Source organism: Oncorhynchus keta, chromosome 29 (assembly GCF_023373465.1).
Source record: "Oncorhynchus keta strain PuntledgeMale-10-30-2019 chromosome 29, Oket_V2, whole genome shotgun sequence".
Classification (NCBI taxonomy): domain Eukaryota; kingdom Metazoa; phylum Chordata; class Actinopteri; order Salmoniformes; family Salmonidae; genus Oncorhynchus; species Oncorhynchus keta.
In genome coordinates, this window is record NC_068449.1 from 47,227,632 (window position 1) to 47,252,346 (window position 24,715).

Sequence of the window (24,715 nt, forward strand, 5' to 3'; positions counted from 1 at the left end):
ACAGGAAGCTAGTGAGGGAGATATGAGTCTCCAGCTTCAGAGATTTTTTCAGTTCGTTCCAGTCATTGGCAGCAGAGAACTGGAAGGAGAGGCGGCCAAAGGAAGAATTGGCTTTGGGGGTGACCAGTGAGATATACCTGCTGGAGTGCGTGCTACGGGTGGGTGCTGCTATGGTGACCAATGAGCTGAGATTAGACGGGGCCTTACCTAGCAAAGACTTATAGATGACCTGGAGCCTGTGGGTTTGGTGACAAGTATAAAGCAGGGGCCAGCGAACGAGAGCATACAGGTAGCAGTGGTGGGTAGTATATGGGGCTTTGGTGACAAAACGGATGGCACTGTGATAGACTGCATCCAATTTGCTGAGTAGAGTGTTGGAGGCTAATTTGTAAATGACACGAAGTCGAGGATCGGTAGGATGGTCAGTTTTATGAGGGTATGTTTGGCAGCATGTGTGAAGGATGCTTTGTTACGAAATAGGAAGCCGATTCTCAGGAAGTGTATAGGAAATGTTGGACCCACTGTGACTATTAAAACCTACCCTAACCAGAAACTGTGGATAGATGGCAGCATTCGCGTAAAACTGAAAGTGTGTACCATTGCATTTAGCCATGGCAAGGTGACTGGGAATATGGCCAAATACAAAAAAATGTAGTTATTCCCTCCGTAAGACATTCAAACTGGCAACACGTCAGTACAGAGACAAAGTGGAGTCACCATTCAACAGCTCAGACACGAGACGTATGTGGCAGGGTCTACAGACAATCACGGACTACAAAAGAAAAACCAGCCACGTCGCTGTCACAGACGTCTTGCATCCGGACAAGCTAAACACCTCGCCCGCTTTGAGGATAACACAGTGCCACTGACGCAGCCCGCTACCAAGGACTGTGGGCTCTCCTTCGTGGCCAACGTGAGTAAGACATTTAAGCGTGTTAACCCTCGCAAGGCTGCCGGCCCAGACAGCATCCCTAGCCGCGTCCTCAGAGCATGCACAGACCAGCTGGCTGCAGTGTTTACGGACGTATTCAATCTCTCCCCATCTCAGTCTGTTGTCCCCAAATGTCTACCATTGTTCCTGTACCCAAGAAAGCAAAGGTAACTGAACTAAATGACTATCGCCCCTTGGCACTCACTTCTATCATCATAAAGTGCTTTGGGAAACAAGTCAAGGATCATATCACCTCCGCCTTACCAGACACCCTAGATCCACTTCAACTTGCTTACCGCCCCAATAGATCCACAGATGATGCAATCGCCTTCACACTGCACACTGCCCCATTTCATCTGGGCAAAAGGAATACCTATGTAAGAATGCTGTTCATTGACTATAGCTCAGCATTCAACACCATAGTACCCTCCAAGCTCATCATTAAGCTCAAGGCCCTGGGTCTGAACCCCACCCTGTGCAATTGGGTCCTGGACTCCCTACCGGGCCGCCCACCAGATGGTGAAGGTAGGAAACAACACCTCCACTTCGCTGATACTCAACACTGGGGCCCCACAAGGATGCGTGCTCAGCCCCCTCCTGTACTCCCTGTTCACCCATGATTGCGCGGCCACGCACGCCTCCAACTCAATCAAGTTTTACAGACGACACAACAGAAGTAGGCCTGATTACCAACAATGCCGAAACAGCCTACAGGGAGGAGGTGAGGGCCCTGGGAGTGTGGTGCCAGGAAAATCACCTCTCACTCAACGTCAATAAAACAAAGAAGCCGATTGTGAACTTCAGGAAACAGCGGAGAGAGCACCCCCCTATCCACATCAACGGGACCGCAGTGGAGAAGGTGGAAAGTTCCTCATCGTACACATAACTGACAAACTGTCAAATGGTCCACCCACATAGACAGTGTGGTGAAGAAGGCGCAACAGCGCCTCTTCAACCTCAAGAGGCTAAGGAAAGTTGACTTGGCACTTAAAACCCTCACAAACATTTACAGTTGCACAATTGAGAGCATCCTGTCGGGCTGTATCACCGCCTGGTACGGAAACCGCACCGCCCACAACTGCAGTGTTCTCCAGAGGTTGGTGCGGTCTGCACAAAGCATCTCCGGTGGTCAACTACTTGCCCTCCAGGACACCTACAGCACCCAATGTCACAGGAAGGCCAAAAAGATCATCAAGGACAACAAACACCCGAACCACTGCCTGTTCACCCCGCTACCATCCCAGAAGGCGAGGTCAGTACAGCTGCATCAAAGCTGGGACCGAGAGACTGAAAAACAGCTTTATCTCAAGGCCTTTAGACAGTTAAATAGCCATCACTAGCACAGCGAGGCTGCTGCCCTATATACATAGATTTGAAATCACTGGCCACTTTAATAATGGAACACAAGTTACTATAATAATGTTTGCATATTTTGCACTACTGTATATACTGTGTTATCACATTCTACTATATCTTAGTCTGTCGCTCTGACTTTGCTCGTCCAAATATTTATATATTCAATCTTTCTCTTTTTTTATTTTTTTGAATATCCAATATACTTGCAGTGAAGCCGCTCAACAACTACACCACACCAGTCATCCAACAGACTCCCATTCAGAGCGACACACAGAAGCATCCAGGGTCACGCCCTGCTCAAGGGCATGTTGACAGATCTCCCTCAAGGCCAGAAAAAACGGCGACTCGAACCCTCCAAGATCCCCCCCACAGTTGCCCATAGCTGTCCCTCAACCGTCCGAGACCCCTCCCACAGTCAACCCTCCAGGGGGAAGAAAAGGAAAAAAATAAAATAATAATAATTCCATTCCCCAACCTATATATATGCATCAACAACCAAGAAAATGAACTCATGAGAAAAAAAAGACAAAAGAGAACAGAAAACAACAATGCAAAAAAATAAAAGAACATCAAGGACAACTGTATATGTTTGAGTGCATGTCTGGCACTATTTACTTGTGTGTAAATAGTGTGTGTGTATTTGAATAAGAGTGTGGATGTGTACAAATACCTGCACGGCATCAGCCTCAGGCAAACCGGCATTAGCTGTAAAAACACTGCCCCTCAGTGTCATTCAAGCTTAGAATGACGGTAAAAGAGGAAGTATAAAATCTCCCGCCCAGCAACTCCACTCCCACTTGTCCCGAATTCCACATCCCAACCCTCAACTTACCTCAGCCCATCCCACCTATCTCTGCTGGCCACACTTTTCGGATTTCTACGCAACATACAGTGGGGAGAACAAGTTTTTGATACACTGCCGATTTTTCAGGTTTTCCTACTTACAAAGCATGTAGAGGTCTGTAATTTTTATCATAGGTACACTTCAACTGTGAGAGACGGAATCTAAAACAAAAATCCAGAAAATCACATTGTATGATTTTTAAGTAATTAATTTGATTTTATTGCATGACATACATATTTGATACATCAGAAAAGCAGAACTTTATATTTGGTACAGAAACTGTTTGAAATTACAGAGATCATACGTTTCCTGTAGTTCTTGACCAGGTTTGCACACACTGCAGCAGGGATTTTGGCCCACTCCTCCATACAGACCTTCTCCAGATCCTTCAGGTTTACAGACCTCTACATGCTTTGTAAGTAGGAAAACCTGCCAAATCGGCAGTGTATCAAATACTTGTTCTCCCCACTGTAAATCTTTCAACTATGCTGTGATGTTTAACGTCCAATTTCAATCTATCTAATCAAATCTATCTATCTAATCAAATAGAATCCACAGATTGTGAGTTGAAGATAAATACTTTTACTAGGAGTATTAATAATTGACTGACCCGGTCTCTCCAGACCTCCTAACAGTACTATTTCTAGGGTAAATTTTGATCAATGCTATGCATTTTTAGCCATTCCTGAACCTGAGACCAGAAACAGGCTACCTGAGTGGCAATGCCAAAATTAATGGTCTATTGATTCTGTATCAACACAACAAAATCTGCAGAGCTTCAATGATTTTATGCCCCAAATATTCAACATTTTTGTTGGTGGTGAGAATTCTATATAATAATTTTAGCTGAAAAGCACAAAGTCTTGAATGTTGCGTTGTTTTATATATCAACTCATAAACCCTGTACCATGGAACTATTTTGCAATCTGTATGGCACAGTTGTCAACATACTGGTTCTCAAATTAAACTGGTATACTTTTGATCCTTTATATTGTGCAGACCTTCCCATACAATTCTGATAACTCCATGAAAGACACAACTCTACCATTCCAATTTACAATATCATTTATGAACAAAATACAATTTTCAAACATCTTTCCCATAAATACAGGTATTTTGTCAACCAGCACATTTTAGTTAAGCCATAATATTTGTTCTATCGTTTCAGGGGATGAAATTGTAGCTAGCTCTGCAATGAGATACTTTGAATGTCAATCTTCAAAGGCCATTTTTAAACAATGAATGAGCTTTTCTTAGTAATCTACTTGCGAACCACTTAGGGTTCAAATACAACTTTTGAATAAGTGAAGCTTTTAGAGAGAGGTTTAGTGCTTTTATATTTAATAATCTCAACCCACCCAATTAATATTCATTATATAGATAGGTACGCTTCATTTTGTCTGGTTTAGCATCCCAGATAAAGCTAAATATGTTTTGCTTATATGATTTGAAAAACAAATCATCAGGAGTAGGCAGCGCCATAAGTAAGCGAGTAAACTGAGATGACTAAGGAGTTAAATCAGGGCAATTTTTCCATGGTTGCAGGATCTTGTCTATTTTTACAAGTTTTCTATTGAAATTCATTGTGGAGAGCTTATTTATATCTTTTGTGATATGAATACCAAGTATGTCTACTTCGACGTGTGGGCTAAACTCATGACTATGATTACATTTCCATTATTAGCAGCATCTAGGCTGTCCACTTTGAAGAGCTGAGACAGAATGGCTATATAAGGAATGGAACATATATGACCAGGGCCCGCTACCATTATCACCTATACAGCTATCCGATGTGGGCGTTAACAAGCAATAACTCAGATGGAAAGATAATGGTTGAGAAAGGTCAAGGGAAGCTATTTTCATATAGAGGGAGGTGATTATATACGTTATGCAAAGACGAAATACTATAAAGGCAGGGCTCTATGATATGAGAATTGAGCTTTTTCCATGGAATTGCTCGGCTTTGTTACTTTGTAATAAAGTCTAACTGAATCTACAAGTTCCTGTATCTGTGCAAATATTTGACTCAATATATTTCCACTACAAACATCAGCCCATTTTATAGGTGAACTGCAGGGTAATGTAAAAGTTGTATTTTTTAAATATCCAAAAAGTAATATTGTTCACTTATCTTAATTAAGTTTTAGTCCAGAGAGTCCAGAAAAGTTATCTAGATCTTCAATTAAACATTGCAGGGATCTAGCTTGTGGACTTAATATAAAACTTCAGTCATCGGCATACATGTTTTTAAGCCTTGGATTTCTGATCCTCTGTTGTTATTGTGTCTGATTACCTCTTTGGGCTGAGATCCCGCTAACAGGATTGATAGGACAACAGCCAGTGAAAGTGCAGGGCGCCAAATTCAAAACAACAGAAATCCCGTGATTAAAATTTCTCAAACATACAAGTATTTTACACCATTTTAAAGATACACTTCTTGTTAATCCCACCACAGTGCCCGATTTCAAAAAGTCTTTACAGTGAAAGCAAACCAAACGATTATGTTAGGTCAGAGCCAAGTCACAGAAAAACACAGCCATTTTTCCAGCCAAAGAGAGGAGTCACAAAAACAGAAATAGACAGATTAATCACAAACCTTTGATGATCTTCATCAGATGACACTCATAGGACTTCATGTTACACAATACATGTATGTTTTGTTCAATAAAGTTCATATTTATATTAAAATAATCTCTGTATACATTGGCGCGTTACGTTCAGTTGTTCCAAAACATCCGGTCATTTTGCAGAGAGTCACAAATTTACAGAAATACTCATAATAAACATTGATAAAAGATACAACTATTATGCACGGAATTATAGATACACTTCTCCTTAATGCAACCGCTGTGTCAGATTTCAAAAAAGCTTTACCGAAAAAGCACACCATGCTATAATCTCAGTACTGCGCTCAGAGACCAAAACAATCCCAAACAGATATCCGCCATGTTGTGTAGTCAACAGAAGTCAGAAATAGCATTATAAATATTCACTTACCTTTAATGATCTTCATCAGAATGCACTCCCAGGAATCCCGGTTCCACAATAAATGTTTGTTTTGTTCGATAATGTCCATCATTTCTGTCAAAATACCTCCTTTTTGTTAGTTTTAGCACAGTAATCCAAATTCATGACGCGCGATCACTAGGAGCAGACGAAAAGTCAAAAAGTTCTGTTACAGTCCGTAGAAACATGTCAAACGATGTATAGAATCAATCTTTAGGATGTTTTTAACATAAATCTTCAATAATGTTCCAACATGAGAATTCTTTTGTCTTCAGAAATGCAATGGAACTCAAGCTAACTCTCACGTAAAAGCGCGTGGCCAGCTCGTGGCTCTCTGCCAGACCTCTGACTCATTCCCCTCTCATTCGCCCCCACTTCACAGTAGAAGCATCAAACAAGGTTCTAAAGACTGTTGACATCTAGTGGAAGCCTTAGGATGTGCAATTTGACTACATAGACACTGCATTCAATAGGGAATGAGTTGAAAAACTAAAAACCTCAGATTTCCCACTTCCTGGTTGGATTTCTTTCTCAGGTTTTTGCCTGCCATATGAGTTCTGTTATACTCACAGACATCATTCAAACAGTTTTAGAAACTTCAGAGTGTTTTCTATCCAAATCTACCTAATAATTTGCATATATTAGCAACTGGGCCTGAGTAGCAGACAGTTTACTCTGGGCACCTTATTCATCCAAGCTACTCAATACTGCCCCCAGCCATAACAAGTTAATAGCTAGCATTTCGATGGCCATAACGAATAGATATGGTGACAGCAGACACCCTTGTTTAACTCCTTATTTTTGTAATAGATTACATTAGATCGTTCTTGAATAAGTCCCTCTAGATCTTTTTGTTTTTTCTCTTAACTTATTTTGTATCTCTGTAGTATCGTTTTAATTGCTATCTACCTGTACTATTAGTTCATGTATTTCCCTTGTTAGTCCTTGTTGAAACTGCCTTTTTATTATTGATGAATATTGAATGACCTCTGAAGGTACATTTTAAAGGTATCCCAAACAATAAGGGGATTTGCTGAACCTATATTATACTGGAAAAATAAGTTAGTAATGATTTTGTCTTAGTTAAAAATAAGTTGTCCTCCAGTAAACAATATCCCCATCCACGTGGAAATTCTATAAGTGTTATCTGAAGGCCAATTAGATGATGATCCAATCATATTCTGTCTCCTGTTAACTTTTTTAACCTTTGATGCAAGAGTGAAAGAGACAAGAAAGTAGACGACTAGCTTGATTAAGTCTCCTCCATGTATATCTCACTAGGTCGGGATTTTTTAGTCTCCAAATATCCACCATTTCTAATGTGTCCATAATATTTGTCATTTCTTTAAGGGCACGGTGATGATAGTTTGTAGAGTGATTTCCTTTACGGTCCATTGAGGTACTTAATACTGTGTTATAGGCTCCCACCATAATGATTTGATCATTTGTTGCCTGTAAATTACATAAATTGGTATAAATATTTTCGAAGAAGTATGGATCATCCTGATTTGGACTATATAGATTAATGAGCCAAATCTCTTTTTCGTCCACTTTCATATTCAAAAAGATCCACCTTCCTTGAGAATCATTCCTGACTACTTGCACATTCAGATCAAAGTTTTTGTAAATTAATATCATCACACCTTTTGAGTTCCTCTGTCCATGACAGAATATTATTTCACCACCACATTCCTTTTTCCACGCAACTTCATCTAAGGATGTAGAGTGAGTTTCCTGTAAATAGTATATGTTATATTCCTTTTTTTAGCCATGTAAAGACTGATCTTTTTTTATTATCTGTTACAATTATAACTGGCTATACTTATTTCACCCCTTACCATAACTAAATATTATACTCAGTCTAAATTGACCATAATTAGTGCTTGTAAAGTTACTGCCATCAGAGTTATTATGACGGTCAAAATTAGAGCTTTCAAGACTGATATTTAGAATTCAAGAATTAGGTTCTAGAAATTTGTTTTATTCAGTTGCCTGTTTGCCTTTGAGCCAATGCCACAGATGTTAGAAAATTGAGACAAGTTATTATGTGTGTAGTAAATCTGAGTAGGTTGATGTATAATATTTGATGTGATTTAGTGAGTGTGTGTACAATGTCTGTATAAGATTAAAACTATAATGTGTGATGTCCAAATAAATAACCCTGCCAATTTGCATGGTTGTCTATGTGTGTAACATGTAGTGCGTATAGCCTTAATATTGTTTGATTCTGGGTTAAACTTGGAACATTGTTATACTCAGAAGTATAGTATCTAAGGATTGAAAGAGACTGATTTTTACATCAGAAGTTAATGGTCATCTGTAGGAGCCAGATGGCTTTGGAATGTGTTAGGGGAGAAGGGTAGAGATCTTTGGATAAGGTGTCAAGGAGGTTGAGGTCAGGTCAGATTCCCTTAAGGGAGAAACAATGGTTTGTTATCCTATCACTTAGTCTTCCTGTCTAACCATAAAATATGTAAGGATTGGTGAGAAGGGGGGAGTGCCTAAATTGGAGTATATATACTTGTGGTGGTGGAAAATGTTTTTGTCTGATGCAGCTGTACTGACCATTTGAGCAGAATAAACTTGGTTAAGCTTTCATAAATGTCCATTGAGTTTTTTACTCTGAGAATTAGAAACTAACAATATTCATGATGATAATTGCAATCCATATTGTATCATAATTACCTTTAACATCATTGAAAACACATCTCAGCATTTCCATAGCAATTGACGTTTCACATGATTTTGAAAGAGACCTTGCATTACTATAGACGGCTTCACAACAGTACAAATGTATCCCGTACAATATGTTATTATTCCCCAATGATCCTATTCTGATATCTTCCCCTTGCTTGTTGTGTAGACAAAGATATAGAAAAGATAGCCAAACAAGAAGCATTAAATTATAGAACAGTTTGACAATAGAGGGAGAGTGGGAGAAAAGAGAAGAGTGAGAGAAGAGAGCGAGATCAAGTGTGTATGTATAAGTCCGTATGTGTAAGCGAGCATGTAATTGAGTATGTGTGTTCATATCCACTTTATAGTGCTAAGATATTTTTACAGTTCCTATACTTTCTTTTTTTTGTAACCTGAAGTCCCTGTAGAATTTAGTACAGCCATGGTGTTATGGAGCTGTCTCGAATAGCTGTCCATCTATAAAGAGATTGTCCACAATGAGAAAGGCACGCTTACCCCTCTCCCTCTGTTGCCTCTGTACAGGATACAGCCTCTTGCGACGTTCGTTTATCTCACATGATAATTGGTCAATAAGACCGATTTTGGTCCCTTTAACCTCCCTTCCCCTGCTTTTGATCAGCTCCTTTTGTTGGTAGTGTTCACATTTTGCGATGATCTGTCAGGGACCCTTGATCTTGTCACTCTGAGCACCAAGTCTGTGTACTCGGTGGAAAGACACCTTGTTTACAGTCTCTAGAGGAAGTTTCAAGGCGGACTGCATGAATTATCTGATCGCGTCCTCTGGAATCTGAGAAAATATTAGATTTTCACGCATGCTATGACTTTGTAGGTCTAGGAGCCACTCCCTCATCACTCTGTTTTTCCTAAGTTGACAATCCATGTTGGAATTGTGGATTTTTACCTTGGCTGTGAGTGTCTTGTTCTCTCCTTGGAGCATCAACATTTTACTCTGGCTAAACTCCAAACTCCCCCCTCAGCCCTGCTACTTCCTCATACAACTTTTCCAGTGTTGCATGGATTCCAGCCAGAGCACTAGGCACTAGCCTCTACTTAAACGGTAGATTAATGTATTTTTTTTTTGGGGGGTTATTTTGTGAGGTAGCTGGATCTTTCCATGGAGTATGTTGTTCCTCCATAGTGTAAAGCTGTTGATACTCATTGATTCCCCTCAGGATCTCCTTAGTAACCAGGTTGGCTCTTTACTGCAACCGGTTGTTTACAAAAAGTTTTTAACAATGCGTCTTTCCCATGACGACGACCGGTGTTTTTGTAGTACAGCCACCTAGCACTGTTGTTTGGTTAGCGGTGTTTCCTAGCTGTTAAAAGCTAACTGCGTCTCGGAATCCACGCAAAAACAAGTTTGGTCCATATCTTCCCTACTATATGTCAAGTAGCTGGCAGGTAGCCTAGCAGTTAAGAACAAAAGTCACTGGTTCAAGTCTCCATGACGACAAGGTGAGAAATCTGTTGATGAGACCTTGATCAAGGCACTTAACCCTAATTGCTCCTGTAAGTCGCTCTAGATAGGAGTGTCTTCTAAATTACTAAAATGTAAATAAAAGTAAGTAAACATGAATTAAGGCACTATCATTTCCTCACTATAAAACACAAGTATCAACCTAAAGGGCCAGTTTCACTCTTCATCAGGATAGCATTTTTACAGACACCTTCACACCAAACATCATATCATCTACTCTACCTCATCATAATCGTCCTTCCCTCATGTCACCTCATCCAGTTCCCTACTACATCCAAAACCAACAGAATTAACTATAAACTAACTATTACTACATTACATGCACTATACTCTATACATGGGCTGTGTGTATTTTCTGCTGGTGTATCCTGAGGTAGCTCCTCTCTGAGAACATCTTGCAGTGTGTACATGTGAATGGCCTTTCTCCTGTGTGGACCTTCAAGTGCATCTTCAGCTGGTGCTGGTGAGAGAACCTCTTCTCACACTGGGGTCAGCTGTTGACTTTCTACCATGTGGACCTTCTGGTGCCTCTTCAGGTTGCCAGCATGGGCAAAGCGCATGTGACACTGGGTACAGCTGAAGGGCTTCTCTCCATTGTGGACACTCCTATGTCTGATAAGGTTACTCAGGAAGGAGAAGCTCTTGTAACACAGCTTACACTTGAAGGGCCTCTCCTTTGTGTGAATGGTCTGGTGCTCCTTCACATAGTTTGCTTTAGCAAAGCGCTTCCCACACGTTGGGCAGATGTACAGCTTGTCGGCGTCCGCCTTAATGCTCGACCTCCCACGTTGTGACCCAATGACACCAGAGGAGGTAGAAGCAGGAGCCACCACCCTCAGGTGGTTAATCTTTGAACTCCTTCCTTGACCTCTAGCCATTGTTGGGGTGTTGTTGGAATTGTGTTCTGTGTTATAGGCTAGGTACCTCTTGTTGTGAACGCCCATCCTGACCCTGTCTGTATTGGTGGGGTAACCAGGAGGTAACTGAGGAAGACTAGACACAGGTTCAGGCCTTCTATGAACCCAGTCACGAGGCATTAGATAAGACCCTGAAGGAGAAGACAGACTTCCTGTTAGACTCTGGTCTCCTGTCACTCTCTGTGAAGGCTGAAACCCAGGGTAACCTGCTCTGTTCATCATGGATACTGTGGTGTTTGTATCATAGGAACAGGAGGGTCTATCTCTATCAGCCCAAGGCCCGGTTTCATCCCCGCACTGAGACTGTGAAGAAAAGGGTCTGGGCTGCAGACTGGATCCCTGACTGGAGCCTCGGTCTCTCTGATGACCACCAGGACTGAGGTTGTTCAATCCACTTGTCCACTGGTTGTGTTCTGTGTGGTGGTGGAGGAGTCTCTGTCCTTCTTGGTTGGGTCCTTGTTCCAACTCGGGAAGGAAGACTGAAGGCTCCTGATCCATGGTTCTGATCCGGGGCCAGGGTATGTGATCAGTTGCTTCAGAGGTCCACTCTCTCCCACCAGTAACACTGGATATAAGCAGGTCTTCATGGACTGCAGACTGCAAACAAAGATTGTACAGAAAAGCATGTAAGAAACTCTTTGCTGTACATATAGAAACATGACATGATATTATAAAATGTTAACCAGTCAAGCCCATCTCTAACACTGTGATTCAAGTACCTAACAATATGGAGCCATTGGAGTTTATTATAAAAAATGTCCTTGTGTGTTAGTTAAAGAATTACGTATAATGTTTTGGTTCGACTGAGATAAGAGCAACTCAGTCCCTGCAATGATACAAAAATAACCAGGTCAGTCAGCAGAGAGTCAATTTTGTATTTAATTTAAACAAAATGGTCATACAATCACAAAACATGAATTTCAGTCATTTTATTGCACAAAACAATACATGTGACAGGTGCAATAACTTTTCTCACTATGGTAAGTAACACTTGACCTTTTCTGTAGATATGGTACCCTCGGTTTAATGTTCAGATACTTTGGAAAAGGTTAAACATTTACATTTCATACAGCTTCACTACTTGTCAAGTAAACATGAATTACAGCACCATCCTTATCTCACTTTAAAACACCAGTATCAATCTAAAAAGGGACAAAGTTGTCACTCTTCATCAGTGAAGAATGTACAGTTGAAGTTGGAAGTTCACATACACATAGGTTGAAGTCATTAAAACTTGTTTTTCAACCACTCCATAAATTTCTTGTGAACAAACTATAGTTTTGGCAAGTCGGATAGGACATCTACTTGGTGCATGACAAGTCATTTTTCCAACAATTGTTTACAGACAGATTATTTCACTTATAATTCACTGTATCACAATTCCAGTGGGTCAGAAGTTTACATACACTAAGTTGACTGTGCCTGTAAACAGACAGCTTGGAAAATTCCAGAAAATTATGTCACGGCTTTAGAAGTTTCTGACAGGCTAATTGACATCATTTGAGTCAATTGGAGGTGTAACTGTGGATGTATTTCAAGGACTACCTTCAAACTCAGTGCCTCTTTGCTTAACATCATGGGAAAATCTAAAGGAATCAGGCAAGACCTCCACAACCACAAGTCTGGTTCATTCTTGGGAGCAATTTCCAAACACCTGAAGGTACCACGTTCATCTGTACAAGCAATAGTACGCAAGTATAAACACCATGGGACCACGCAGCCGTCATACCGCTCAGGAAGGAGACGTGTTCTGTCTCCTAGAGATGAACGTACTTTGGTGCTAAAAGTGCAAATCAATCCCAGAACAACAGCAAAGGACCTTGTGAAGATGCAGGAGGAAACTGTAAAACTGTAAAACGAGTCCTATATCGAAATAACCTGAAAGGCCGCTCAGCAAGCAAGAAGCCACTGCTCCAAAACCACCCTAAAAAAGCCAGACTACAGTTTGCAACTGCACATGGGGATGAAGATTGTATTTTTTTGAGAAATGTCCTCTGGTCTGATGAAACAAATATAGAACTGTTTGGCCATAATGACTATCATTACGTTTGGAGGAAAAAGGGGGGGGGCCTGCAAGCTTTATGTGGAAGGAAAATATTTTAAGAACACCATCCCAACTCAACCCCATAGAAAATGTGTGGGCAGAACTGAAAAATCCTGTGCGAGCAAGGAGGCCTACAAACCTGACTCAGTTACACCAGCTCTGTCAGGAGGAATGGGCCAAAATTCACCCAACTTATTGTGGGAAGCTTGTGGAAGACTACCCGAAACGTTTGACCAAGTTAAACAATTTAAAGGCAATGCTACCAAATAATAATTGAGTGTATGTAAACTTCTGACCCACTGGGAATGTGATGAAAGAAAAAAATTCTCTACTATTATTCTGACATTTCACATTCTTAAAATAAAGTGGTGATCCTAACTGACCTAAGACAGGGAATGTTTACTAGGATTAAATGTCAGGAATTGTGAAAAAACTGAGTTTAAATGTATTTGGCTAAGATGTATGTACACTTCCGACTTCAACTGTACATCTAAAACCAACAGAATTAACTAAAAACAAACTAATATTACATGTCACTATACTCTACACATTTTCTGCTGACAAATCCAGAATGAGCTCCTCTCTGAGAACCTCTTCCTGCAGTGCGTACAGGTGAATGGCCTCTCTCCTGTGTGGACCTTCAGATGCCTCTTCAGGTGGTGCTGGTAGGAGAACCTTTTCTCACACAGCTGGAAGCCAAATTCTTTCTCCCCTGTGTGCATCCTCTGGTGGATCTCCACCTGTTTGGGGAAACTGAAGGCTTTCCCACAGAACGAACCAGGGAAGCGCTTCTCTTTGCCACCATATCTACTGATAGCATTGCTACTACTGTCAATGTGCTTGTGTAGCCATTTAGTGATGAGGCACTGGCATTGTCTGAGGTCTGGTTTAACATAAGGAGAGTGTGAGGAGGACGAAGGCCAGGGAGTGTCTGTGTTGTAGCAGGGTCCATGTTCCAGTTGCTAGATCCTATAGAAGGCAGGCTGAAGGCAGCACCTGTTAGGGGGTTAACCTGACAGTAATTCTCAGTCTCACTGAATCACAACTATAGGAGCATGAAATAGCATCGCGAGCCGAGTCTGTCTGTTCTCTCCAACCGTATATGGACATGTCCCCGCAGACCAAATCTACCCCTCGCCCTGGTCTCAGCCTGTCTTGTCTTGTCGACTAAGTTTGGTCGTTGTTTTTTGTTCGACTGTATGTTTCTGGTTGTGGTTAACAGTGTTGTTCCCCAGCCCAGAGTTGAGGACACTGTCCCATCCACTGACCTCCAATATGTCATCTCTGGTCCTGGCCTGATCAGTGATGTTGTCCCCTGGGCCCTTGGCTGCACCCGTCTGAGTCTGGGTATCCATGATGGCTGCCCAGTCTCCTCTGTTAGCCTCCAGCCAACCACCTGTAGGAAGAGGGTTTACAAAGCATGACAGAGAGAACTCTACGTATGGAGTGTCTTTACCTGGTCAATCACCTGGTAAAGTTAAGACATTCTGCGTTTTTGTATGTAAACATAAGTTGTATTGATTTAATTTTATGAATGAAGAAAACAATATAGCCAGGTGCATCACTATTCCCATTGAAGATCTATTACTGTATGTAGGCTATATGTATTTCTCCCTTACCTTGCTCCCCCATCTTTAGTCCACTCAGCAGGTCAGTGCTCTCTCGTCCGTCCTCTATTGTCTCCTCTTTGACCAGCAGCAGATCAGGCTTCCCATCCTCCATGTCTACTGGCTGTAAGATACAGAGTGAGAGGATGTTGGATCAAGAAATCTGATATGAGCACCCTGCTATGGAGCATCTTCTGATTGGGTAATGAGGGATTGCTATGAGTACTATGCAAGTTAATTTGATACTATGCAAAAGTGTTAGTTGATTTGATTACTTGACACTAATGGTTCCCGAGTGGCGCAGCAGTCTAAGGCACTGAGATGCAGTGTTAGAGGTGTCACTACAGAGCCTGGTTCGATCCCAGGCTGTATCACAACTAACTGGCCGTGATCAGAAGTCCCATAGAGCGGCGCACAATTGGCCCAGCATCGTTAGGGGAGGGTTTGGCTGGGGTAGGCTGTCATTGTAAAATAAGAATTTGTTCTTAACTAACTTCCCTATCCAAATAAATAAAAATGGTTAGATCATTTAAATGCATGGTCCCACACTTAAGACAAAATTAATCAATAGCTGGGCCCGTATCCACAAAAGAATCTCAGAGTAGGAGTGCTGATCTAGGATCTTTCCATATAATCTAAAAGGATAAACTGATCCTAGATCAGTACTCCTACTCTGAGAGATAGAAGTTCACCGTGGGCTCACCTCAGGGAGACTGTGTGTGGTCCTGTGCTGCTCAGCTGGTTCCTCTGTGGTTTCAGAAGGTGGTGTAGTCTGGTTGTCCTCTATGACCATGGTCCCCTCAGGGTTCCCCCAACCCTCCTCCTTCACCAGCAGCACCTCTGGACCCTCCTCCTCCTGGAAGTGACAGGTGATACAGATTACACAGACATACACTCCCTCAGGTACGTACACACATATACACTTTCAACCTGGGTTGTTTACCTATCGCCACTACATTTGAGTGCTTTGCTGTAGTTACAGAATGACTTCATTGTTGTTAAACCCATCATGGTGGACATAAATATGATGTTGTGGGTAAAAATTAGTCAGCTATGATAAGTCAAAAGTCATCATCAGACAAACCTGTCTAAACTATAATGACGTGGACAGTAGGTGTTTGTTAGTGTGTGGGTATGTGTAGGTATATTTAGTAAGTGTATATTGGTTATAAAGCACTGGTGGGTGTATGCAGAATAAGGTGAGATCAGATGTAATATATACTAAAGAGAGTCTCAATGAAAGTCTTAGAATGAAAAGTCCCATTTTGTGTTTATTAAACAGAAACAAGTGAAATACACCATATGAAAACCACACACACAAGTCAACAACAAATCTGCATGTACTTGATGAACTGTATTCATTTTCTCATTAAAAGTGTCTCAGGAATGTTTTCAAATAAAAAAAACACTAATATATCTTGATAAGATAAGTATTCAACCCGAGTCAAAACATGTTAGAATCATCTTTTGCAAAGATTACAGCTTTGATTCTTTCTGGGTATGTCACAGAGCTTTGCACACCTGGATTGTACAATATTTTCACATTATCCTTAAAACATGCTCTTCATGCTCTGTCCAATTGGTTGTTGATCATTAGACAGATAAACATTTTCAAGTCTTGCCATCGATTTTCAAGCAGATTGAAGTCAAAACTGTAACTAGGCCACTCAGGAACATTCAATGTCGTCTTGGTATGCAACGCCAGCATATATTTGGCCTTGTGTTTAAGTTTGTTGTCCTGCTGCAAGGTGAATTCATTTCCCAGTGTCTGTTGCAGACTGACCCAGGTCTTCCTCTAGGATTTTGACTTTGCTTAGCTCTATTCTGTTTCTTTTTATGATAAAAAACGAATTCCTTGCCGATGACAAGCACACCCATAACATGATGCAGCCACCACCATGCTTGAAAATATGTAGTGTGGTACTCAGTTATGGGTTGTTTTGTATTTGCCCCAAACATAACGCTTTGTATTCAGGACAAAGTTAATTTCTTAGCCACATTTCTTGCAGTTTTATTTTAGTGCCTATTTGCAAACAGGATGCATGTTTGGGAATATTTGTATGTACAGGCTTCCTTCTTTTCACTCTGTCAATTAGGTTAGTATTGTAGAGTTAATACAATGCCTTTCATCCATCCTCAGTTTTCTCCTATAGCCATTAAACGCTGTAACTGTTTCAAAGTCACCATTGGCCTCATGGTGAAGACGCTGAGTTGTTTCATTCCTCTCCGGCAACTGAGTGAGGAAGGATGCCTGTATATTTTTAGTGACTGGGTGTATTGATACACCATGCTCAAAGGGATATTCAATGCCTGCTTTTATTTTTATTTGACCCATTTACCAATATGTGCCCTCCTTTGTGAGGCATTGGAAAACCTTCCTGGTCTTTGTGGTTGAATCTGTGTTTGAAATTCACTACTCGACTGAGGGACCTGACAATTATCTGTATGTGTGACAGAGACAAGGAAGTCATTCAAAATCATGTTAAAGACTATGCAACTTATGTGACACATTTTTACTACTGAACGTATTTAGGCTATCCATAACAAAGGGGTTGAATACTTATTGACTCAATACATTTCAGCTTTTAATTTTTTATTCATTTGTAAAAATGTCTAAAAACATAATTCCACTTTCACATTATGAGGTATTGTGTGTAGGCCAGTGACACAACAAAATGTGGAAAAAGTAAAGTGGTGTGAATACTTTCTGAAGGCACTGTAATTATATGTGTATCACACAATGCCTGACTGCAATATTCTACCCAGGAATATTCAACACTGAAATCTGTTATTCTGACAACAATGAAAATTAAGCTGTCTTTAAAAGGAAGACTTGTTATGTGGTTGCCACGAGCAGAACCACAGATATTGTGATGAGCGTGATGGTCTCACACAGTCACAAAGAGTATCTGCACATGTACACGGGTTCGCTTCACGCTGCTACAAGGTGCAGGACCAAAACATCAGACAAGTTTAGCCTTGTGCATCAACGCTCTTAGTTGTTGTAGAAATTGACCCACTACCGCTGTTTACTTTGTGCATCTAAGTCATGTCGCTGAGTCTATAATTATTGCAGGGTTTGATCTAAACAAACTTTCTATGTTATAGAGTGGAATGATTTTTCTGCTGGTGTATCCGGAGGGAGTTCCTCTCTGAGAACCTCTTCCCACAGTGCGTACAGGCATACGGCCTCTCTCCCGTGTGAACCTTCAAGTGCGTCTTCAGCAGGTGTTGGCGAGAGAACCTCTTCTCACACTGGGGGCAGCTGTAGGGTTTCTCCCCTGTGTGGACCCTTTGGTGCCGCTTCAGGCTGCCAGACTGGGCGAAGCGCATGTGACACTGGGGGCAGCTGTAAGGTTTCTCACCCGTGTGGACTCTCTGGTGGATCTCCACATTCTGGGAGCAGCTGAAGCCTTTATTACAGAACATGCAGAGGAACCGTTTCTCTTTACTATTGCCTGATGTTGCTCCCCCTCCCCGAGCCTTGGCCCTTTGGTCCTTTGAGTTCAATACCTGATCAAAAGGGACGCAGGCGTGTGAATCGGAAGGTCCCATCGACGTGGATACAGGGTCGCGATCCCTGAATGCGTGTGAAGGGGAGTGGGTCTCAACATTTGGATTTGTCTCTAAGCTTTCCCTGTAATCTAAGAAATCTCTGCCTTGTGAGTGTCTGTTTCCTAGGGAACTATCTGCATTCCATGTGGGAGGAATGATGCCCTCTACTTTCACAGCCACCTCATCTACCACTATAACCTCCTCTTTCTCATCTAGGCACCCTTCAGAGTATACACTACTACTGTACTGGTTCCAGTCCCCTCTAGACAGATCAGTCTGTGTCTCTAAACCCAAGGGCATGTTGCCAGGGTCCATCTCCGTAATGTAAGAACAAGACGGATCATCACCACCAGTGTCTATCGCGTCATCATCACCATCCCCACGGCAATGAACCATCCTCTGGTGAAATACCGGTAAGTAGTCAGAACCGGGAGCAGGAGGACAGCCCAGTCTCCCCAGCCCAAGTCTCTCTGGGTCTGATATGTGGTCAGAACCTGTGTGTAAGAGCCTGTGTGTCACAGTTAAAGTCTTGGTGTCGATCTCTGACTTGAGGACGGCGTTCTGCGTTCCACTGACCTCCGTGATGCTGCGTCGGGTTTTGGGCTGTGCTGGGACAGTGGTGGGTTCCTCTGTGCTTACAGGGGGCGCTCCAGCCTGGATGTCTCTGCTGTGCTGTGTGTCCTCCTCTCCTTCAGACCTCTCCTGCTTGACTCCAGGACCTGCAGCCTCTGCAGACTGACACAAGAAGAGAGGAGGTTATTACCGGTACATGGGTTGCATTGAGTAACAATGTCATAGGGAAGTCTCACAAGCTCCCCTATGGCAGATAAATAAGGATGTACATGTAAGCAAGTGAATAGCTAAGGGGAGCCTTTATGAAATAAACTTGCCAAATGTTAGTCAAATTAACCGTAATTTTTAATGCACCACTATTACACGAACCTCTAGCATGATAACGTGCTGGGTTGAGGTTCCACTCCCCTCATCAACAGTGATTGGTTGGTCATCTCTCCATGTATTGTGTCCTGCTGGCTTCACAGAGCTCCTGTAGCCTCCAGTGACATGTCCTTCACCTGAGAGAAAGTGATTGGGGGGGAAAAGCGGTGGTTAGGTTAGGAACTGTCAATGATCAACAATATATTGTTCTCTATTGATACTGTCTCGAATTGGCAAGGTAACACTTTTCATAACTTTTTTATATGCTTTGTATTGATCAATGTATTGTTACTTGCATCACATTGTTTTCATTGAGGAAATAATAGGAAATGCAGTAATCAAGAATCTGGTTAGAATATGATATATTGTCTTTGCAAGATAGTTAAGTAATCAGGGGATTTATTGCATACTATCCAAAAAGTGACCAAGACCCAATTCTAGGTAACACATGCAGAAGGGAACAGGGAAGAGGCAGTGCGCTATATATGAATGGCGACAGGCTGCACAGCCTTGGCCTTCTGAAAAATGTGTGTGTGTCATGAACAACATTAGCATGAGCAACAATAGTGATTGTTCGCCTTCAAACTGAAAGTTCCCCATTGATGCAAAAGGATATAAATAGTGGAATCATGCCACAATTGGACTAGATCATTCTAAACAAGGTTGGAATGTATTATAAATTCAACAAAAGACAATTTAGTTTAACGCAACAAAATATGTTAATCGCACTGTGGATGTAGACTTCATAATTGCTTTGAAGGCGTACTTATATGCACTGTACAGCCTTACCCCATTTCATGGACTCAAGATCCATAGGTATCAGCCTACTCAGTGACAACCACAGATTACAATTCTGAAACGTTTACACAAATATTAGCGGCGTAGCTCTTATTGTGTTTAACTGTGGGTAATCACATCGCTATTCAGTCTATTGTATTGAAAAGCATTTTGCAATGTGCACCCTTATACCTATGATCTTGGTACGGAATAGGCTGTATAATGAGGTGATTTCCCACAGTTATAAGTTCAACAATGCTAATATTTGTTTAAACTATTCACAGTTGTGTTCTGTAGGTGTCACTGAGTAGCTTAATACCCCATTTTATGGACCCAAGATCCATAAGTAAGGATGTACATTGCAATGTGAATATTAAATAGGCACAATATTTATTTAACCTTTATTTAACTAGGCAAGTCAGTTAAGAACAAATTCTTATTTACAATGACGGCCTACCATTGCTAAACTCTAACCCGGATGACGCTGGGCCAATTGTGCGCCACCTTATGGGATAGGCTGAAAGATGAGGTGATTTCCCACAGTTCCACAATAAGAACTTCGACGCAAATATGTCTACAAACTCTTCAGAATTGTAATTTGTGTGTGCCACTGAGTAGGCTGATACCCATGGATCTTGGGTCCATGAAAGGAGGTAAGGCTGTATGTACACTGCAATATAACAATGCAGTGTGCAATATAATAATGTTCACAACACACTGCAAAAATGTACCTCTTGCCATTCCTCTGTGTCGGTCGAGGATCTTGACACTACTGGGACGACTGGCGAGGACGCGCTCTCTCATTGTCCTCTCTGCGCGCTCCCGTGCCACTTTCATTTCCAGTAGCTGTAGTTTCCTTCGCAATCCCCTGTTTTCTTTCTGGCTTTGAGTTATTTCCAAACGAAACACTGCATAGTCGTCGTCTACGAGTTTACAGATCTCTGCTACAGCTGCATTCGCTAGCACCTCCATGATGGAGGCCATTTGAGTGTGAAAAACCATACAGTTAGCCATTGTTAGCGTTACCTAGAAAACATCTATCAAACAAGTCCAGTCTCCAGCGCGTATTAAACACTACACGCTGCAAGTATGTGGTGCTGTGCAGTTAGATGAGTCACCTATTGAGTTCCAGGGTGTTATTAAACGTCCAAATAACAATGAAAACGCTAAAATGGAAATTGTTCTTAGTCACTGTTCACTTTCTGTTTACTTCTTCTTCGTGTGAGTTTCCGGTAGACTGGACGCTGTGTTGGTTATTGTTGCCTTTCACAGGTCGGAGTGTGAATTGCACATTTTGTCACGAAAAATAAGGGGAAATTGAGAAAATAAACTGCACCACCATCTAACCCACAAAAGGTATACACCACTAAAAACCCACACTTTTTGGTCGACATTTTTGAATGTCAATAACTCTTTGGTCATATGACCTATTGACTTCAAACAAGGTTCAGAATGTCCACTCAGTGGGCCTACACATTGCACACCCTTTAGTTTGTCCATTTTCATCTCACACGTTTTTACATTAATTTGGCAAACTTTCAAATTTCAATAGCTCCTTGGTCATGTGACCTACTAACTTCAAACAAGGTTCAGAATGTCCACTGACTACACTTATATAGTCAGTGGACTATAGTTATTCCACTGTACTGGATCGAATACATATTAGCATTTTACATACATTCATACGTGTAATAATTTTTTTTATGACATACTGTGAAAAACTCTCTTGGCTGCTGGCTCTGTCACTTTCAGGCATGCACAGAGCAGACTGAAAGGGGAAGGGTAGATCTTGACTTGAACCACAGGGGTTCTCTGTAAAGAGAGAGTAATCCAAAAGGCATAGACACACCCCTTGACTTTCAATTGGCACCCTTGACCTGTATGTATTCTCTCCTGATTGGTCTCCGTAGTGCTTAGTCAATGGGAACTCTGTTGCCTGCCCCATCATAAAGTTTTTACATGCTCTGGCAGTCTGACTAAAGTGCCAGAGGTATGAGGACAGACATCCTTCTTTGTATTTATGGGAACAAATATTTCCTAACACTTTGGATTCTATTCTTGGACAATCAGAAGACACAATGCGTCAATGCAAACAAAATAAATAGTTACTAATTACTGTCCTTGAGTAACCTCAACCTTAGTGGGTCTGTGGGTGTTTGGGCCAATAAAGTGTCAACTCAATTCTACCACTGAATAGTCTCTCAAACCCCTATGGGGACACAGGGGAATAGTTTTTAACCTAAACCAGACCTTTTTTACTGGAGTACACTAACCCCAAATTGGGTCTCTTTTCTTGACACACGGTAGCAGTTTACCAGATAAGAAGTCAAGAAGATCAAAAAGTAGATTGTTGTAAGGGTGTATTACATCCTGTGATGGCCCCACTGTCATATCCATTCTGGATTCTGAGTGGTAAAATCATAGCTGAAAAATGCCTGTATGTATGTGTATACTGTATGTGGGAATGTCTTACGTCCGTCCTACATGTAGTGTTGATAAATGGAATAAACTGCACATATCATAAATTGCTATTGCAAATAGAAGCATTATGTTCAACAACTTACATTTTCAGATATTATTTTGACAAACACACTTTAACACACGTTGGTGCTTAAAATTAATTCTCTATTGTCAGACTTGATGGGCACTGTTTTATTGATTTTTAAAATTTAATTGAACCTTTATTTAACCAGGTAGGCTAGTTGAGAACAAGTTCTCATTTGCAACTGCGACCTGGCCAAGATAAAGTAAAGCAGTTCAACACATACAACAACACAGAGTTGCGCATGGAGTAAACAAACATACAGTCAATAATACAGTAGAAAAAGTCTATATACAGTATGTGCAAATTAGGTAGGACAAGGGAGGTAAGGCAATAAATAGGCCATGGTGGCAAAGTAATTACATAGCAATTAAAGACTGGAATGGTAGATGTGCAGAAGATGAATGTGCAAGTAGAGATACTGGGATGCAAAGGAGCAAGATAAATAAATAAATACAGTATGGTGATGAGGTAGTTGGATGGGCTATTTACAGATGGGCTATGTACAGGTGCAGTGATATGTGAGCTGCTCTGACAGCTGGTGCTTAAAGCTAGTGAGGGAGATATGAGTCTCCAGCTTCAGTGATTTTTGCAGTTCGTTCCAGTCATTGGCAGCAGAGAACTGGAAGGAGAGGCGGCCAAAGGAAGAATTGGCTTTGGGGGTGACCAGTGAGATATACCTGCTGGAGAGCGTGCTACGTACGGGTGGGTGCTGCTATGGTGACCAGTGAGCTGAGATAAGACGAGGCTTTACCTAGCAGAGACTTGTAGATGTCCTGGAGCCAGTGGGTTTGGCGACGAATATGAAGCGAGGGCCAGCCAACAAGAGGGTGCAGGTCGCAGTGGTGGGTAGTATATGGGGCTTTTGGTGACAAATCGTATGGCACTGTGATAGACTGCATCCAATTTGTTGAGTAGAGTGTTGGAGGCTACTGTCATCTATGATCTTTGTGATATGACTTTCTTTAAGCATGTACTGATGAAACTGTCACTTAATATTTTTTCTTAAAAAAACACTACATTTATTCACTCTGTATAGGGTTGGATCCTATATGCTACTTTTATTGTTCTCCTGTAAATGGTTCAGTCCCTATCATTTAGGCTGTGTGTAGAATGGGGCATAAAGGAAATGACCTCTACTAGATCATAGTGATAAGGAAATCAGCATACAGTTTTGGCCTGTGTATTCATTTGCCTATAACTAATCATAATTCCATTATGTTTACATAAAAAAAGAGAATACTTCAAAATGAGAAGATCTTGCCATGGAAAGGACGACTGGGTGGACATAAAGTGGAAAGTAGGGGAAATAACGTTATGTGACAATTAGGTCAAAAACTCTATTTTATTTTTTGGTGTAGATGGCCAAGGAAGATGCACAGAATTTCCCCAACATCCCAAATCGATATAGAACCTTCACAAAAACACAAGGAGCAACCTCGAAAAGAAATGGCTGATGATATACTTAGAATGTCTGGTATGTAAGTCGCTCTGGATAAGAGCATCTGCTAAATGACTTAAATGTAAATGTAAATGTATGTAATGACATTTAATTCAAAGTAAATGTAAATTCTTTATTTTTCTGTGGTTGGGTGGGACAGCCATATGTTCAGTTCATGCCTATGATTTCAGAGTTCAACAAAGCCAACAACTGCTTCATGTGTGCCACTGATAAAGAACCTAGATGTGGCCCAAAGACGGACTAGTAACTTTATTTAACATGTTTATAATCTTTTGACAACAGTGATGGCATGTAAGACACTTTTTGATATAACACAATGGATGGCTAATTTGTCATACTGCATTGATATTATTTATAACGTGTTAGGCTTTGTTTTGCTTTAGATTGAATGTTTTGCATGCAAACAGTGGTTCCATGTGCTGTGCCTGGGAATGAAGACAAAAGTGAACAACACAAATAGGAAGTGCTGTTTTTGTTTTTGTTGAAAATGTATGCTATACCCCATCCACACTGAAGAGGCTCTGAAATATACATCAACCAGGGATAAAGAGAAAGTTAATACTG

The 24,715-nt window shown here is 41.2% G+C and overlaps 3 protein-coding genes across 7 annotated transcripts in view; 1 reads left to right on the top strand and 2 right to left on the bottom strand.

Annotated features, from left to right (window-relative positions):
• The window catches only part of LOC118361908 (zinc finger protein 143-like), a 209,066-nt gene that overhangs the window by 170,332 nt on the left and 14,019 nt on the right, over positions 1–24,715 (bottom strand). The gene's annotated exons all lie outside the window — the stretch shown is intronic.
• The window catches only part of LOC118361903 (gastrula zinc finger protein 5-1-like), a 388,384-nt gene that overhangs the window by 151,454 nt on the left and 212,215 nt on the right, over positions 1–24,715 (top strand). The window lies entirely within an intron of this gene.
• On the bottom strand, positions 8,740–21,470 carry LOC118361925 (zinc finger protein 263-like). Of its 2 annotated transcripts, none has more exons than XM_052485250.1 (7): positions 20,879–21,470; positions 19,362–19,507; positions 19,011–19,169; positions 15,583–15,735; positions 14,892–15,003; positions 14,541–14,668; positions 8,740–11,825 (listed from the first exon to the last, which is right to left on the bottom strand). In XM_052485250.1, exons 1-7 carry the CDS (start codon positions 21,159–21,161, stop codon positions 10,791–10,793), a joined length of 2,016 nt encoding a protein of 671 aa, XP_052341210.1. In that variant the 5' UTR covers positions 21,162–21,470; the 3' UTR covers positions 8,740–10,790. The 2 variants fall into 2 exon arrangements, with proteins under 2 accessions (XP_052341210.1, XP_035598050.2); XM_035742157.2 differs by having other exon boundaries at positions 19,377–19,507; positions 20,879–21,431.